Source organism: Anoplopoma fimbria, chromosome 5 (assembly GCF_027596085.1).
Source record: "Anoplopoma fimbria isolate UVic2021 breed Golden Eagle Sablefish chromosome 5, Afim_UVic_2022, whole genome shotgun sequence".
Lineage (NCBI taxonomy): Eukaryota > Metazoa > Chordata > Actinopteri > Perciformes > Anoplopomatidae > Anoplopoma > Anoplopoma fimbria.
Genome location: NC_072453.1, coordinates 5,351,517 through 5,367,367, shown reverse-complemented (window position 1 = coordinate 5,367,367; position 15,851 = coordinate 5,351,517). Strand labels below are relative to the sequence as shown.

The window sequence follows — 15,851 nt, the reverse complement described above, 5'->3', positions numbered from 1 at the left end:
TTTTAACTAGCCAGAAATATTTGTAATGATTCAGAGTCTATGAACACCTGCTGTCGGGTGCGTCACTATTTGTTCATTCCTCGGTAAATAGTCCCAGAAATAAAGCTGACTACAGCAAATATGATATATATATTTGGTGTTTTTTTATTTTTAGAATTAAAAATGTACTTAAAACTTTTATATAAATAATAGCTGTTCCTTATAACCTGTAAAATCACTTAAAGGTCCCTTTTCTTCTGATGACGCTTATTATCTATCGTCATGTGTGCTATAGTTTTACAAGCAGCACCAGGTCGATCTACCAGAAATCCTTGCCTTGAAGCATAAATGTCCATCATACATAAATTCCTTCAGTGACCAAAGTTCTGGTTTCAGGAAAATCCATTCAATCATAAAGCCTCCCAAACACAAGCTGTATACGTCACATATCCAATGACTACTGAACTCAGTTTGTGTTCAGCATTGAAATTCCCCTGCTTTTTGTGTTTGTGTGTGTGTGCCTGATCTGTATCTGTGTGTGTGTCAGGTGTGCCCAGTGAAGGGCTCCATGGAGACGATGGGAGGGGAGGAGCTGGCCATGCGTGTCCAGCTGGCTGAGCTACAGCGCCGCTACAAAGAGAAACAGAGAGAACTGGCCAAGCTACAGAGGAAACACGACCACCAGTGAGCAAAGACACACACACACACACACACACACACACACACACACACACACACACACACACACACACACACACACACACACACACACACACACACACACACACACACACACACACACTTCTTTTTGTTTAAATTGACTCGTGCATTCCAACATTCACAATTCTGCTATCATGGTGCATCCTCCTGATTTATCCGGACTTGCTGCCTGCTCATACCTAATGCAGTTTGACCTGTAGCCAATACAAGTTTCCTCCTGATTTCTCCTGCTGTCCTGACTGCATCTTTGATCTCTCTCTCTCTCTCTCTCTCTCCCTCCCTCCCTCCCTTGTCTTCCTCTCTGCAGGAAAGAGGAGACGTCTCGAAGTCCTGCCCGCCGGGGGCCCGGCCGCCCCCGCAAGCGCAAGTCCACCCCCGGCCCAGCTGCTGCAGAGAGCTCCAAAAGACTCAGGTCAGTCGTCTGATACTGCGTCCATATAATCAGTGTGATTGGCAAGCCCAGCTCATTCATCCTGATTTCTGTTTGTGTTCTTACTGAAAGGCACGGCTGATTTTCAAGAAGTTCTTCTTCAGCTGAATTGATTCAAATGCTCTATAGCTGATGATTTGCTTGATTGGGCACTGGAAGGAGCTGCTCGCACACGCTCACAAAAACGCACACACACACATATGGGTTACGTGATGAGAGCTGTAAGCTGGGTGTGATTTTTAAATGAGAGAACGTAATGGAGATGAGACCTTCATTAATCATCATTAATCACTTTTAATCATATTTATCACTTGCATTGATTATGTCCTGATTCCCTGTGAACCTCAAGCATATATTAATACAGCTGGACAAAGTCCCGATGTACAGTTATTACAGTGATAAACGACTCAACACCACCCCCCCACCCGCTGCATCACACAACCACACATTATTTAACACCTTCGACATGCACACTTTCATGCTGGAAACCCACACTCGCACACAGCCAGTGTTCAATGCTCACAGTGATAAATGTGTTTTCTCATGCTGCCCCACCTCTGTTAGCATGTGCACCCCTCGCCTTGATAAAATAATTAGAGAAACTCAGGGTTTGTCACGGTTACCATGATTAGAAGGCCCTAATGAAAATGACAATGAAGGCTTTAGTCATACATGCTCATGCAACACACACACACACACACACACACACACAGAACTTGTTTAATTAGTAGCGCAGGTCGCTACGTGCCTGAGCAGCATTTCTCTTGTTATTAACAAGCGATGTATCATTTGTTTACGCTTTCATCTTCTCGAGAGAGTTGTGGGTTGAAATGAAACAGCGAGAGATGGAGAGATGGAGAGATGGAGAGGCATAGTAACGTTTCCAAACTCAGCAGACGATCCCTCTTGATACACACATGTACACTATTTGGCCAAAAGTATATGAACATCTGAGCATCTTTTTTTGTTTTTGTTGATTGTTGAACAGCGACTGTTGTGATCCCAAAACCACGGGCATTAACACACTCCAACACACACTTTGTTTTGGGCAGGCTTTTCGTCAGGTGAAACACATGCCATCAAAGGGTAAAGACACGCTAATCGTTCCAATAGGGATAACGACGCACACTCTTGGAGTCATTCAAGGAGAGACTGTACACACAAAAAGAGATGGCGGTAGTTTTATCCCTGCTTACCTTCTCATCTTTGCTCATCTGGCAAGTAGCGGTGCAAAGTGGGCGTGATTGTCATATTTTCAGCTCTTAGAAATAAAATAAAAATACATCTGAATGGTGAGGGGGGAGGGGGTTTCAACCGCTGCTCAATGATCCGAAAAGCAAAGCATTTAAAGCATGCCGACGCCTTGAGGCCCGACTGACAGGCGGCACTCCCATTCATCCAAAGGGTGTTGGATTGAGTCAGGTTTTTTAATAACTAAATTTGGAAAATGATCCCTTTATGTACCTGAGCACTGGGGCATTGGGATATTCAAAGAGTAAAGGACCTTCCCAGAATTGTTGCAAAAAAGTTGGAAGTACACTTTTGTTTAAAATGTCATTAAATGCTGTAGTATTAAGATTTCCCTTAATTGTCACTAAGGCCCACAAACCAAACCATACATACTTTGGCCTTTAACTCTAGTATACAGAATGTGCATGCACACTAATTGTAACGTTAGTGAGGACGTGACATGAGGTGAACTTTGTGGCTTAGAAGCTCAGAGGGGTCAGAGGTCAACTCTCAGGCAGAGGAGGGTTGCAACAGACACATTTGGTTTTGATGGATGGATGAATAGATCTTTAAGATTGTATACACAATTTCTTTAGATAGATAGATCTTTATCTTTCCTTTAACTCTCCTCTCCTCTCTACTCTCCTTCTTCTCCTCTCTCCTCTCTACTCTCTACTCTCCTTCCTCTCCTCTCCTGGGAGCGGAGATGCTGAGAGCCAAACCTTCCCTCTGTGGGAATATAGGATTCACCTGCCTCAGACACCAGCTGCTAACAGAGTGTGTGAGCTGCTGTGTGTGTGAGTGTGTGTGTGCTGGCTGCCTGTGGTGTGAGAGAGCATGCATACAATGAAGGAATGACAGAGAGAGAGCGGGAGAGAGAGGGAGGAAGGGAGGAGTAGTGTTCAATAGAGGTTAGTGTTTATCGATCGAGCCCCGAAGCTCCGGTCAACGGGCAGACTCCCCCGAGACTGCTTCATCTCTCTCTCTGTCTCTTTCCCTTCCCCCTCAACTATTCTCCTCCTCCCTCTGTCTCCCCCTCTCTGTCTCTTCTCGACTCTCCTACACACCAGATTAGTCTTATCCTTTCATGTGGTGATTCAGCAGAGTTTCATATTCGCACGGCCGTTGAAAACACTTCTGTGTTTGCCGTTAAAGAGTGCAGACGGTCTCTTACCTCATCAAAGTTATGAGACCGAGAGGAAGAGTGGTGGAGAGGGTGAGACAATGAATGAAACTTGGCAGAGAGGGAGGCGAAACTAGAAAGAGGAAAGTAGAGATGCAAAGAGAATCATCCATGAAATGGCGATGAGTTTGATTCTGTGATCTAGTTTACATATGATAAATTCTCATTTAGGTCGCTGCTGTGTTTCTTTATGTTTTCCAGAGTGGGGCTGAATTTACTGGAGGAAAAAGCCAGGAAGAAATTGTCCAATCACGGCTTCAACAGCCTCAGCACTGCACAGGTTGGTCTCTCTCTGCAGTCTGTCCTGGTTTATCCACTGACAACCACTACTGCTGTTTTTGTTTTTTGTATTTTTACTTTCCTGGATATGTCAATTAGTGAAAAGAAATGAGTCAATAATTAGCTGTTCCGCTCCCCGTCTACAGATGAAAGCTCGCTGTAAGCACAGAGGCCGGCCCAGCACCCTGAGCTCCAGACTGGCCAGGCGGGTGACCCAGCTGAAGCAGAAGGCTGTGGCCCAGCGTGGTGCACCGTCGGCAAACATGCTGCACCGCAGAGGGGCCCCTGGTGAGGAAGGATCCTCCAACAGTCACTGCAGACAAGGAAGAAAAGGTGAATACAGAGAGTGCATATACTGTATATAGAGACACTTATTGTCCATTACGTGGCCCCCTAAAACTTAACTCCCTCTCGTGCTGTTGATCCATCAGACCTGCAGCTGGACTGGACGACTGGTCAGAATGTGAAGAGGAGGAGGGGTCGAAAGCCCAAGGTGCTGATGGCCGTCAACACAAACAGAGCTCACCACAAGGATGGCCGGCCCTCTGAGAAACAGAGCGTTAGGGAGGAGAGGAGTGACAGCGACAGCTCGGAGGGCGGTGAGTTAAAATACAGGTCACACACAAGTATGTAGTGCAGTGTGTCCTCCAGCCAACCAGCAGAGTTCACAGGCTATTACACATATGAGTCAGGCAGCGCTGATTTGGCATCAACCAGACATTGTGAGAGCTCTCATTCAGAGTGCATCTGTGTGTGTGTGTGTGTGTGTGTGTGTGTGTGTGTGTGTGTGTGTGTGTGTGTGTGTGTGTGTGTGTGTGTGTGTGTGTGTGTGTGTGTGTGTGTGTGTGTGTGTGTGTGTGTGTGTGTGTGTGTGTGTGTGTGTGTGTGTGTGCCTGAGAAGTGAGATGTCTGCCGTCATCAGGGGGCCCTCCTCTCACTTCCCGGCTCGTCTGTCACACCATTAAAACCGTTAACGACTTGCCACAGGCATGCAACACAGCCATCCCTGCCCTCAACGCCACAAGGTAACGTGAGCCCACTCTGGCCCTGCTCAGAATCTCACACCCCCGGTCCTCCGCTTCTCTTCTTCACCTCCCCAACCTCGTGAAAATGCCCCCTCCAAGGCTTGAGTTGGGGAGAAACAATCACATTCCTCCTGACTTTTAAATGAATGCCTCACAGGAGAGGACTGTTTGATATGAAACGAACAAAACTTCAGGAAAACCCTACAATCCGATTGACCTTGTGGCCTTGATATCAAGTAGTGGTTGAAGTGTGTGTGTGTGTGTGTGTGTGTGTGTGTGTGTGTGTGTGTGTGTGTGTGTGTGTGTGTGTGTGTGTGTGTGTGTGTGTGTGTGTGTGTGTGTGTGTGTGTGTGTGTGTGTGTGTGTGTGTCAGTGTGGTTGTGTGTGACTGAGGCAGAGTGTTGACGAGAGCGCCGTGTAAGTGACAAGTGTGTCAGAGATGTGTCGACACCCGACACAACCCCCCGCAGTCAGCGACACACAGCTGCCAATAACAGTCTGTGTTTCTGTCCGAGTTTGTGTGCGCTGCATATGTGCATGGTGCCAACATTTGCTTCCCGTCACTGCAGTTAGTTATTGTGCAGCTTGCAGTTAATGTGATAAAATGGCCCTCAGAGAAAAGTCAATCAACTGCCACATTTCTCGGTTCCCTCATCTAACTTTCGTATTTACTATGAAGTAAGTTTAGCCACAAGCTTGTGAACTGTAGATGCTGGAGGAATATTGAAAGCTTGCTGTCAATACTTCTCATCAAGTGAGTCCCAGACTTAAGTTAAGAGTGTTTACATGTAGATCATTTGAAGCCTTCTGACTGATCATATTGATGTTGTGATTCCACAGAGGAGGAGGCGGAGGAGGACGGCAGCTACGCCAGCGAAGATGGAGCCGGTGACATCAAGATTAGCTCATCCTCTAAAGAAGCTCCTGCAAACCCTGCTGGGATTGTGCCTTTTTCATCGCAGTCCTCCATGCTCCAAGAACACCAGAAAGCCAGGAGTAAGAGACCAGGGCCTCCCGGTGAGACCTTTGTACACCTCTTTATACATGCTGCTGTCGCCCTGTGACTTTGTGACTTTCAGGTTTTTCCACTAGAAATGATGGATTACATTATTTCTTAGGGTTTAGAGAAATTTACATTCATTAAAGTTTTGAAAAGTTTCAAAATTTAAAAGGATAAACTTGGAAATGTATGGCAGCACTCAACCAGTACCAGTATTAACTAATTTATTATTTAAGTATTACAGATGGTTTGTGGTTAAATATAATGTGTTTTCTTAAAGCAAGGAAGAAACATTGAAATATTAGTGATGTTGATGTGATGGCCAAGCAAGTCTTTCTTCATTAAATCATCTAGAACAATCTAATATGCTCAGAAAGTTGTCAGATAACTGTTATGTTGCCTCCAAGACCAAGAAAACTTACATTCCTAACCTCATATTAAACAAGATATCTGACTATATAAAATCTTAAATCATAAATCAAAATTTTATTTTTTAGCAATTTATTAGCAATTTATCTGCCAGCTCTAATTCCCATGATCCCTCTTTCACCCTCAGGCATGAGGAGCGTGGCCCGTGCAGATCACAGGAGAGCCCCCAGAAGGCCGAGCCTCGACAACACAGAAAGGGGACATCCAGTCCACCAAGGGACCAAAAGAGCGTCTCTGCCCAGCTGGGGTGTGTCGTCAGTGGGCTCCAGCTTTGGGGACGGCCAGGGGAACCATGGATCTATGACAGCAGTAATCAGGGCCAGCAGGGAAGCTTTAAGGAAGAGCTCATCGGGACAGAGAATTCTGGGAAAGGTGAGAAACGGTGTTTGGTGGTGACTTTTAACCTTACAGTGTATCAGCAATATTTTACTTTGCCAGTGACAGCTATTCAACAAGAAGATTACACCCTGACAGCAGTGCTTTAAGGCACTCTGTCACATTTACACCCTAAAAATCGTATACACCCTGGCATATGCATCTTGCATTTCCTCCCTCAGCAGCTTCAACTGTGCACTTCTGTGTAAATGATGAGGGGAACTAGACAGTATTGAATTATGTTTTTTCTGCTCCCTTTGAAGAGTTGTTGAACTTTTTCAAACTTTGTACATCTTCCTGTACATGATACCTGTTGATCATCTACATCTGTTAGCTCCTATGCACCAGGAAAAATGCAAAACTCAATAAATTGCCAATTAGAGCTAAATTTGTAAAGAAAATTGACAATATTTGGAGTTGGTATCAAAAGCAGGAAGCCTTACAATGAAATGCTCTTCTAAAGTTCAACATCCATTTAAGGAGGACATAATCTGTGTGCCTTTCTGGTATTTTGTTTCCCCTGATCACTAACACAGAAGTACATGGGAAAGAGAACTGAGACGGGAAAGGTGAGATTTTAGAGGGTTATATAATTAGAATCACAATAAATTACTGCTGTCACAAAGTTGGAATGAATGTAATCATGTTACTCTTGGAATTAGCTGTAGCAGAGAAGTTCACTCCCTTTGGTCTTGTGATTCATGTGAATAAAGGCTGAGAAAGCAAGAGAAGCGAGGAAGAATTCCCAGAAAGGCCCTCACCTCAAGCTCACTCCTTCCTTGTTGAAGTGAGCCGCACCCTGGCAGAACAATTTTAAAATCTTGTAGATTAAAGTGGACAGAACTCACTTACAGGAAGTAAATCAGTCCCTTTGTCAAATACATAATTTGCTATTGTTATAGGTATGAGTTTGCCTGCTGTGCTAAAGTACCACCGGCCCGTTGTATTCGAGCAGGCAGCCGTTGGCGAGACACCCAAATTAATTTGAATGAGAGATGCCCCCGAGGGTTGCTTCAGTCTTTGACTCATTGTGAGGGAATGTCCAAAAAAAACATAACTCCAAACCAAACAGTGAGGTATAAAGATAATGATTGGCCATAACCCTACACACACACACACACACACACACACACACACACACACACACACACACACACACACACACACACACACACACACACACACACACACACACACACACACACACACACACACACACACACCACCAGCACTAAAAAGAAATAATCACCCATGCCCTCTGGTGACGAAACTTCTGTCACTAAAATATATGGTCTCCTGATGTGGAAAACATCAAGAGACAACACACACATACGCACAATCTCCCTTAGTGTAGTATATTATGGTCTTTTCTTTAGAAAGCTTAAATACAAGCAGAAACCTGTTGGCCGAGCTGACTTTCCATCATCAGTCATCTTTGGATAGACCAGCCTAAACCGGTCTGGAGATTGATAGTGTGTGTGTGTGTGTGTGTGTGTGTGTGTGTGTGTGTGTGTGTGTGTGTGTGTGTGTGTGTGTGTGTGTGTGTGTGTGTGTGTGTGTGTGTGTGTGTGTGTGTGTGTGTGTGTGTGTGTGTGTGTGTGTGTGTGTTTAGGGTAATAAAATTAAATTAGGGTTCAAGTATTTTATTACTAGGCATCCACTCTGCTGAAGTGTCCTTGAGCAATACACTGAAGTCCTACCTGTTCAAGAGCTTGCAGTTATTACTGACTGAGACCTCTGACCTTTTGAAGTGAGAAAAAGAAAATCCTGCAGGCTTTATTGAAGTATCACATTACTTTACTCAGACTGCGGTTTCTTTTCACCGACGGATTCACCATTTCAGCCACATCAGACTGGAATCCACTCGATTCAGTCACCTGCAGATCCTGTTTACTGTAGATGAATATGGGCGTATAATGAAGTGCTACCATATCCTGCTTTCTGCCCACTGATGTCACTGTTTCCTGTTCAGGCCAAGGGCCACGCAGTGAGCCGGCTCCTGCAGAGCTTTGCAGCCGACGACGGCTTTCAGTTGGATGAGGAAAGCAGCTTCTCTGAGGGCGAGGAGGAGGAAGGGGAAGAGGAGGAGGAGGAGGAGGAGGAGGAGGAGGAGGAGGAGGAAGAGGAGGAGGAGGAGGAAGAGGAGGAGGAGATAAAGTTGATCCATCTCCCTCCCAACATGCCATGCAGAATCCCTGGTAGGCATAAACAGTGATTCATCGTATATAATTACAGAAGCATGTTTGATCCTTTTCACACGTGCATACACACCTCTTTCTCTGCCTTTCTGTCCCTCCTTTTCACTTCACATAGCAATTATTCAACACACTCACAAATTATGCATATCTCACCCTTTATCTTCTCCATCCATCCATCTTTCCACCACGCCCTCCCCTCCGCAGCCCTGCCAAACTGTGTGCTGAGTAAAGAGATGTTGGTGGACGGCCTGAAGATCCTGATCTCCAAGGAGGACGAGCTGCTGTACGCTGCCTGCGTCCAAACATTGGACCTGCCTGACATGTGAGGACCTTCTTCCTTCTCTGCTAAGAAATGCATACTCCCTCACAAAACCAAACATTCACCTTCCTAAGGAAACTGCAGAGTGAATATTTCACACACACGCATCTGCCATATATGTCAACTCATCTATTGATCCCAATAGGCGAAGCATCAAAATCTGGGTGGATAACCACCTCAGCTTCACAATATCCTGGGGGAAACCCTGGAGTTGAAAAGATATATAGCTACAAGAGTCTTCTCTGTTTTACAAAAGAGTTGAAAACTTAGCTTAGCTCTAGTTAAATGCCTGACAGCTGTTTGAATCTTGACAAACAAGAAGTCTAGACTTACTTACAAAGCCACCACACACAGCAGTGGCAGCCAACACAGCTGCCAGTGAAAAAAACTAAACTCAGCACTCAAACCTTTTTTGACTTGAGATCCAACAGTGGAAATAGTGCTTGAATTATAACTACATTATACAATACACGACATAAATTAAAACCACATTTTGGTTCTTGAAGAATTACATTTTTAATTGATTTCCCTTTTCTTTTTTTTCTTTTAGATTCAGTGTTGTCATCGAAGGAGAACGAGGGAATCGCCCCCGGATCTACTCGCTGGAGCAACTACTACAGGAAGCTGTGAGTTTCCATTGCCTCTATTACAGTTTGCAGTTTTGTGGGTAGTTTTACAGGGCTGGGTAGCTTTAACTAAATCTCCACACACTTTTTTACTAATCATTTTGTGATTTTTCCAGGTGTTAGACGTACGGCCTCAGAGCGAGGCCATCCTGACTGCAGGGACGCGGGTGTGTGCGTACTGGAGCGAGCGCTCTCGCTGTCTTTACCCCGGATACGTCCATCGAGGTGAGCGAGAAACACAGACCACCTCACTCTGCATACAAAGATGTTTTTTTCCCTGCAACTCATATCCTCCGTCCTCTGTGTTGTGCTTTAGGAGGCCCAGGTGAGGAAGAGAAGGAGGGCAGTGTGATGGTGGAGTTTGATGATGGAGACAGGGGTAGGATCTCCCTTGCGAACATTCGGCTTCTGCCCCCAGGATACCAAATCTGTTGTGAGTATGGCTTTAAAAAGGAAGGATTGATAGACAGAAAACACAGAATAAATTACAATCATTTGACAACCACCATTTGATAACTCTTCTTCTCCGTCAGGTGCGGAACCCTCTCCAGCTCTGCTGATCTCACCTGGGCACCGCGGGAGACGAAGCTCCACCCAGGAGAGGAGAGACACACCCACAGAGAAACCAGCCAATGATGAGCTAGCAGGGAGACCCCAAGAGAAAAGACCAGGTGAGGAGAAGGGAACACATGCACTTTGCTCAGGAACACATAAGGGTACAACAATTGTTAAGAAAGACTGGCTACGCATTTCATAAGAAAGGTCTGAGGAACGCCCTCAGGGACGGAACATCACTCAGAGACCAAAGCTTTATTATATGTTGTTTAAGAAATACTGGTTTAACTAGTGAATGCACCTTCAGGCCATAGTAAAATCCCCCAAAGCCTCATTCACAGTTCCAACTGTCACTACTTATCAGATGCCTACGGGTCACAGTAGAGCTCTGAGTGAAGGTATATAAACCAGAAGACAAAAAATTCCTTGTTTGCCGCCTATCAATTAACCTCTGTATGACCACATTAATCATGCTTAAACGAGGTGTCATCAGTGTGTTTTGTGTTGTTAAGCAACATACTGTACGTGTAACTCATCACACTCCAGGTGACAATAAAGCTGGAGGGAGAGACAGGTTTACCAGGTTTGTTGTAGTTTGAGTAATGGGCATGTCGAAACCTAGCTGGCTGAGGTTGAGATCTTGGAGATAGAGATATTACGTTTCTCCAAAGCTCTTAGTTCCACAGTTATCTCAGTCTGCTCTTAAGACCTGTCCGTTCATATTGATTATAACTCCCCTCCGTCTCCTTTTTCAGTTGGCAGACCGAAGAAAGTCCACTCGGTGCCTAAGACGGCCAGCACACCAACATCAGTAACAGACACTTTAACCAAAGGCAGCACTTCCTTGTTGAACTGGTCAGCTCCCAAGAAGAGACCGCCGGTTGACTTCTTCCTCTTCAACGGGACATCTCGCAAGACCCAGAGGAGGACACGAGAGCGGGACTTGGGGTTGTTTCATCGACCCGCCTCCCACCTCCTCGCACCCCCGACGCCTTTCAAAGGCATCTTTGGCTCCCCTTTTGAAGGTGACTCGTTCAGTAGCATTGCCAACAGCTACTCCACCTTCAGAAGCGGTGGGAGCTCTGGAGCGGGGCGGCCGGTGGCCACAGCAGCTTCCACGGGGCTCCGGGACTCTTCGTCCTCTGTTTGCTCCTCAGCTGTCACCGTGGCGACGGTAGCTGGAAGCAAGAAGCCAGTGAGCGAACGCGACAGGAAACAGCTCCTGGTGAAGCTGGACCATGAGGGAGTCACCTCCCCTAAAACAAAGAACGGCAAGGCCCTGCTTCGCCTCAGTGGAAGTGGAGGAAAAGGAGGCAAGACTCTCTCCTCCACTGGGGCACCGCTGCGATACATCCACCCTGCCCTGACGGTGAAGGAGGGCAAGAAGGGGGGAGGGGAAAGAGACGGCGCTGGGGTCCGTTCTGAGCCCATTGTAAAGGGCGCCCCACCTCTGAGAAAGGATCCGCTGTCAGCAGGTCTTGGAGTCCAAGGTGGGGATTACAGTCTGGACTACCCGAGTGACTGCCCCAGCTCCTACTCTGAGCTGGATGAGGATGATGAGGATGATGGTCAGGATGCTGAAGCACCTCGAAGTAGTTCTGCGGACGCGTCCCACCGCGGAAGCCGTTTTCTCTCCCGTCTCTCCGCCTGCTTCTCTTCCTCCTCCTCCTCCTCTTCCTCCTCCGGCTCTGTCTCCTCCTCGTCCCTCTGCTCGTCAGACAACGACTCCTCCTACTCATCTGACGAAGAGTCCTCCTCTGTGCTGCTGCGCCGCGCACTGCTCCAGCAGGACAAACACAAGCACAGGCAGAACATGACCTCCGACCTCCTGAGCCCTGACCCCACCACCTCGGGTTCCCCTCCCTCAGCGGCAGCCCCGGCACACGGCTATGTGGCCAAGGCCAGCATGGCCGTCTCGGGGTCAAAGGTGAGGGCTGACAGAAGAGACGACAGGAAGGAGTTCATGTCAAAAGGAAGTACGGCGGGTAACAGTAGCACCGCTAAGAACCAGCTGAAGAGGAAAGAAGGAATTTCTAGCAGCCACCATCAGAGGCAGAGCAGTCCAGTGAGCCAGCAGCCCAAACCTGCATCCAAGGACCCGGCAACAGCTAAGAGGCAGCGGATGTCTTCACCTGAGCCTCTGCCCAACATGGCTCGCCTTCTGCCTGGACGCCAGCTCTGGAAATGGTCCGGCAACCCCACACAGGTACGACACATTAAGTTGTATTTTGATATGTTTTCCTTATCCAAGATGCAGTTGAAGAGTTAGTTGTATTTCAAAGATCTCTCTTTTTTTGTTATTTCTCTATAAACTAAATCCCATTTCACTGAAATCCTGATTTAATCAAACAGTGTTTTCTCACGATCACACGTTATTATCTTGGTTATATGTGTATACCTACTTCACCATGCAGCTTAAGTAGGTTACCAATTGTTGTTGGCAGTTTCTTGTGTCATACCTTTGGTGACTTACAGTAAATGCGGTGATCAAATACCATTTCTCTTTGCAGTGCTTATTCGGCCTCAGTCTTCGTTTACATTGGCAACACTATAAAGGCTGAATTTATTATCCTGATTATTCAGTTCAAATCCTGAGATAACGGAACAAAACAGTCTGAGCAACCGCTGTCGCTCTCAGCTTCCATTCTGCCGTTGTTTGCTTCGTAAACACGACCGCATGTGTCGACTGAGATGTGTAGCAAATGAAAAGACTGGGCAGAAATATAGGTGTGTTACCCAGGTTATGGTTACTGCGATCATAATTTCTACTTGAGTTTCAGTGGTATTGCCTTTATCGGGTTGAGAGTGAATTATTGATGTGCCAGCAAACATACTCCTGTAACTCAATAGGATCAGTGTGTTATGATCGGTGTTAGGCATTAGCTATTTCTTGGCTTTGAAAGACATATTGAATCTAACCATACTTTGGTAGACTGGGTTTAGCAAAACACACTAAATAAATTGATTTTCTGAAATGAGGCTGGTGCTGAAATAAACCCCTCCACACTGAATAAATTGACTGAGAGTGTTATTTTTGCTCCCTTCTGCCGACAGAGGAGAGGTCTGAAGGGCAAAGCCCGCAAGCTCTTCTACAAGGCCATCGTGAGGGGCAAGGAGACGGTGCGTGTCGGGGACTGTGCCGTGTTCCTGTCACCTGGTCGGCCCCAGCTGCCCTACGTGGGCAGAGTGGAGAGCCTCTGGGAGTCGTGGAGCTCCAGCATGGTGGTCAGGGTCAAGTGGTTTTACCACCCGGAGGAGACTCGCCTGGGGAAGCGACACCGCGACGGCAAGGTAAAGGCCAGGGAGTGCAAGTAGAATTTCTAAAATGAGAATGGTCAGAGTAACAGTCCGTGACATTTTCATATAAGTATATTACCTCTTTGCTTTTTTTATTCCCTGTTCCCATCTGATATGATATGGTTGAACTCCCACTTATTTTATGAAACTGTTACCATTTGCAGAACTAAATACTCAGCGTTAGATGGGTTTTTTCCCAGGAAAAAAAGGTCTCTGCTGCAAAGGAAGTCATGTGTTTTGCATTTCTTGCAAGAGCAATATTGGTTTGTTTGAAATAAATAGAAAAAGAGCTGGGTAGCTAGCATGTTCAGCAACATCCACCACGGCTGAGCAAACACAGAAGATCTACACTTGCAGGAACTCAAATTTCATCATGAGAAACCCAACTGCTAAAAGACAAGAAAAAGGAGGCATGTGTGGGAAGTGCAGAGTGAAAGTGGCAACAAACAAAAATAACATTCTAACCACATTCTAAGCAAATATATTATCCTGCTGATTTATCAACCATTCTTCCCGTCTTTCTCTCCCAGAATGCCCTGTACCAGTCGAGCCACGAGGATGAGAATGACGTTCAGACCATCTCCCATCGCTGCCAGGTGTTGAGCAGGGCTGAGTACGATCACCTGACGCATGAACGTAAGCCTGGCAGCGCGGAGAACGACCTGTTCTACTTGGCCGGATCCTACGAGCCCACCACGGGCCAGCTGATCAGTGCGGACGGCATGGCCATTGTGTCCTAGCACCATCGGCTGGAGAATGATCCAAATATTGAACCTGAACTCTGGAGACGAATACTTCCAGGATGGTCCTTCAGAACGGAGCTGGAGACAGAGGGGGAACCAAGACAAAGAGCTGTGACTCTGCGTATTGATCTGTCCCTTTGTAAGAGAAGGAGCTAGCCCACTGGATAAAGCCCGACAGTACTGGCACTTATAGGAGCCTGGTTTGTTCTGGGGAAAAAAAATCTGATCCATGTCAGATTTAACCTCTTTATCAGATGTGGACTGAGGCCTCTTGTTGCAACGAGATATTACAGCCTTTCCCTTTGGCTGAAATCACAGAGCATCTCGTCACTGCAACAAGATTACTGCAACAAAAGAGCAGGAACCAAGGACATGAGCACTTTGGAGTACACTCGCTTGGATATGCGATGGAGGGAGGGCGTCAGACTTGGCTTTCTGAAACAAAGACTGACTCAGAGAGCGGGAGAGACTGAATGGTAAGCAGAGACTTACTGTAAACCACACTGGTTTGGAGGGTTTCGATGGTCTTATACTGGTAGTTTGACTATGACAGCGTGATCGGGAGATCCCCAACAGGACCAAAAAAAAAACACTGTAGTTCGGACTTTGTGTGTAAGCGCATATATGTGTGTGTGTTTGCAGAGCGGATGCGATGACCCTGTTAGGCATTTAATGAGCTCTAAGTAAATAGTGCTTTAACGTGAGTGTGTGTTTGAGCTGTATGTGTGGTCGTGCACGTGTTCACCCTGCGCTCATCAAGCAGGGAAGGACGTCATGACGCCGTTGGTATGTCGGTAACACTCTGAATATGAATCAGTCCTGAACTAAACGTGCAGTTTTCAGTCGCGACTGAAACACGAAAAAATGTCTTCTCCTGTCAAGCCATACACGTCGATACCTCTCTCTCTCTCATACCCTCCAGTTCGGGGATGCGAAGACACATGTACAGGTAGTTGGATTGTTTATTTGAAATGTGAGTGCATGGTGGTGTGAGTGCGTACGTGTGAGTGGGCGTGTGTTTGTTGCTTTGTACAGCATCATGTGTAATATAACAAGTTGTAAATAGTATACATATATATTTGTTCTTGTTTTTTTTGTTGATTTCTTTTGCAGAGAAGATTATTTTATTTAGATTTTTTAGGGTGAGTGTGGGTGGGTTCGTGGGGGTTGGGGGGGGGGGGGTTCTGACAGAGGGAGGAGGTCGGGTTAGTATGCTTCTCTCTTAATGCACTGAACAGGATTGGAGGTTTGGATTTGGGGTCAAACTGTACAACTGATGTGAAGACATTGTGCTTGTAAGCCCTGCTTAAGGCAAAGGCTGACTATGTAGAAAGGGTGGTTGGGAAATGTTTTATAAGGAAATCAGAAAAAAAGGCTCTTTTTAAACATGTTTGCATATTCTTTTTTTCTCTTTATTTCACTCCATTGGGTTTAAAATGTGCATTTCCTGTTGGGAGCTTCTT

General features: G+C 46.2%; 1 protein-coding gene across 1 annotated transcript in view; it reads left to right on the top strand.

The window, feature by feature from the left end:
- bahcc1b (BAH domain and coiled-coil containing 1b) overlaps positions 1 to 15,521 on the top strand; it is a 51,866-nt gene extending 36,345 nt beyond the window's left edge. Inside the window, exons 12-28 of the mRNA XM_054599468.1 lie at positions 527 to 663; positions 1,007 to 1,111; positions 3,744 to 3,822; positions 3,968 to 4,154; positions 4,253 to 4,420; positions 5,687 to 5,863; positions 6,403 to 6,647; positions 8,623 to 8,724; positions 8,767 to 8,848; positions 9,053 to 9,170; positions 9,718 to 9,793; positions 9,910 to 10,018; positions 10,110 to 10,226; positions 10,327 to 10,464; positions 11,104 to 12,554; positions 13,403 to 13,639; positions 14,176 to 15,521. Of these exons, the coding sequence (XP_054455443.1) occupies positions 527 to 663; positions 1,007 to 1,111; positions 3,744 to 3,822; positions 3,968 to 4,154; positions 4,253 to 4,420; positions 5,687 to 5,863; positions 6,403 to 6,647; positions 8,623 to 8,724; positions 8,767 to 8,848; positions 9,053 to 9,170; positions 9,718 to 9,793; positions 9,910 to 10,018; positions 10,110 to 10,226; positions 10,327 to 10,464; positions 11,104 to 12,554; positions 13,403 to 13,639; positions 14,176 to 14,385 (3,738 nt within the window). The 3' untranslated portion in view covers positions 14,386 to 15,521. The remainder of the gene's footprint in view (positions 1 to 526; positions 664 to 1,006; positions 1,112 to 3,743; positions 3,823 to 3,967; positions 4,155 to 4,252; positions 4,421 to 5,686; positions 5,864 to 6,402; positions 6,648 to 8,622; positions 8,725 to 8,766; positions 8,849 to 9,052; positions 9,171 to 9,717; positions 9,794 to 9,909; positions 10,019 to 10,109; positions 10,227 to 10,326; positions 10,465 to 11,103; positions 12,555 to 13,402; positions 13,640 to 14,175) is intronic.
- The last annotated feature ends 330 nt before the right edge of the window (positions 15,522 to 15,851 follow it).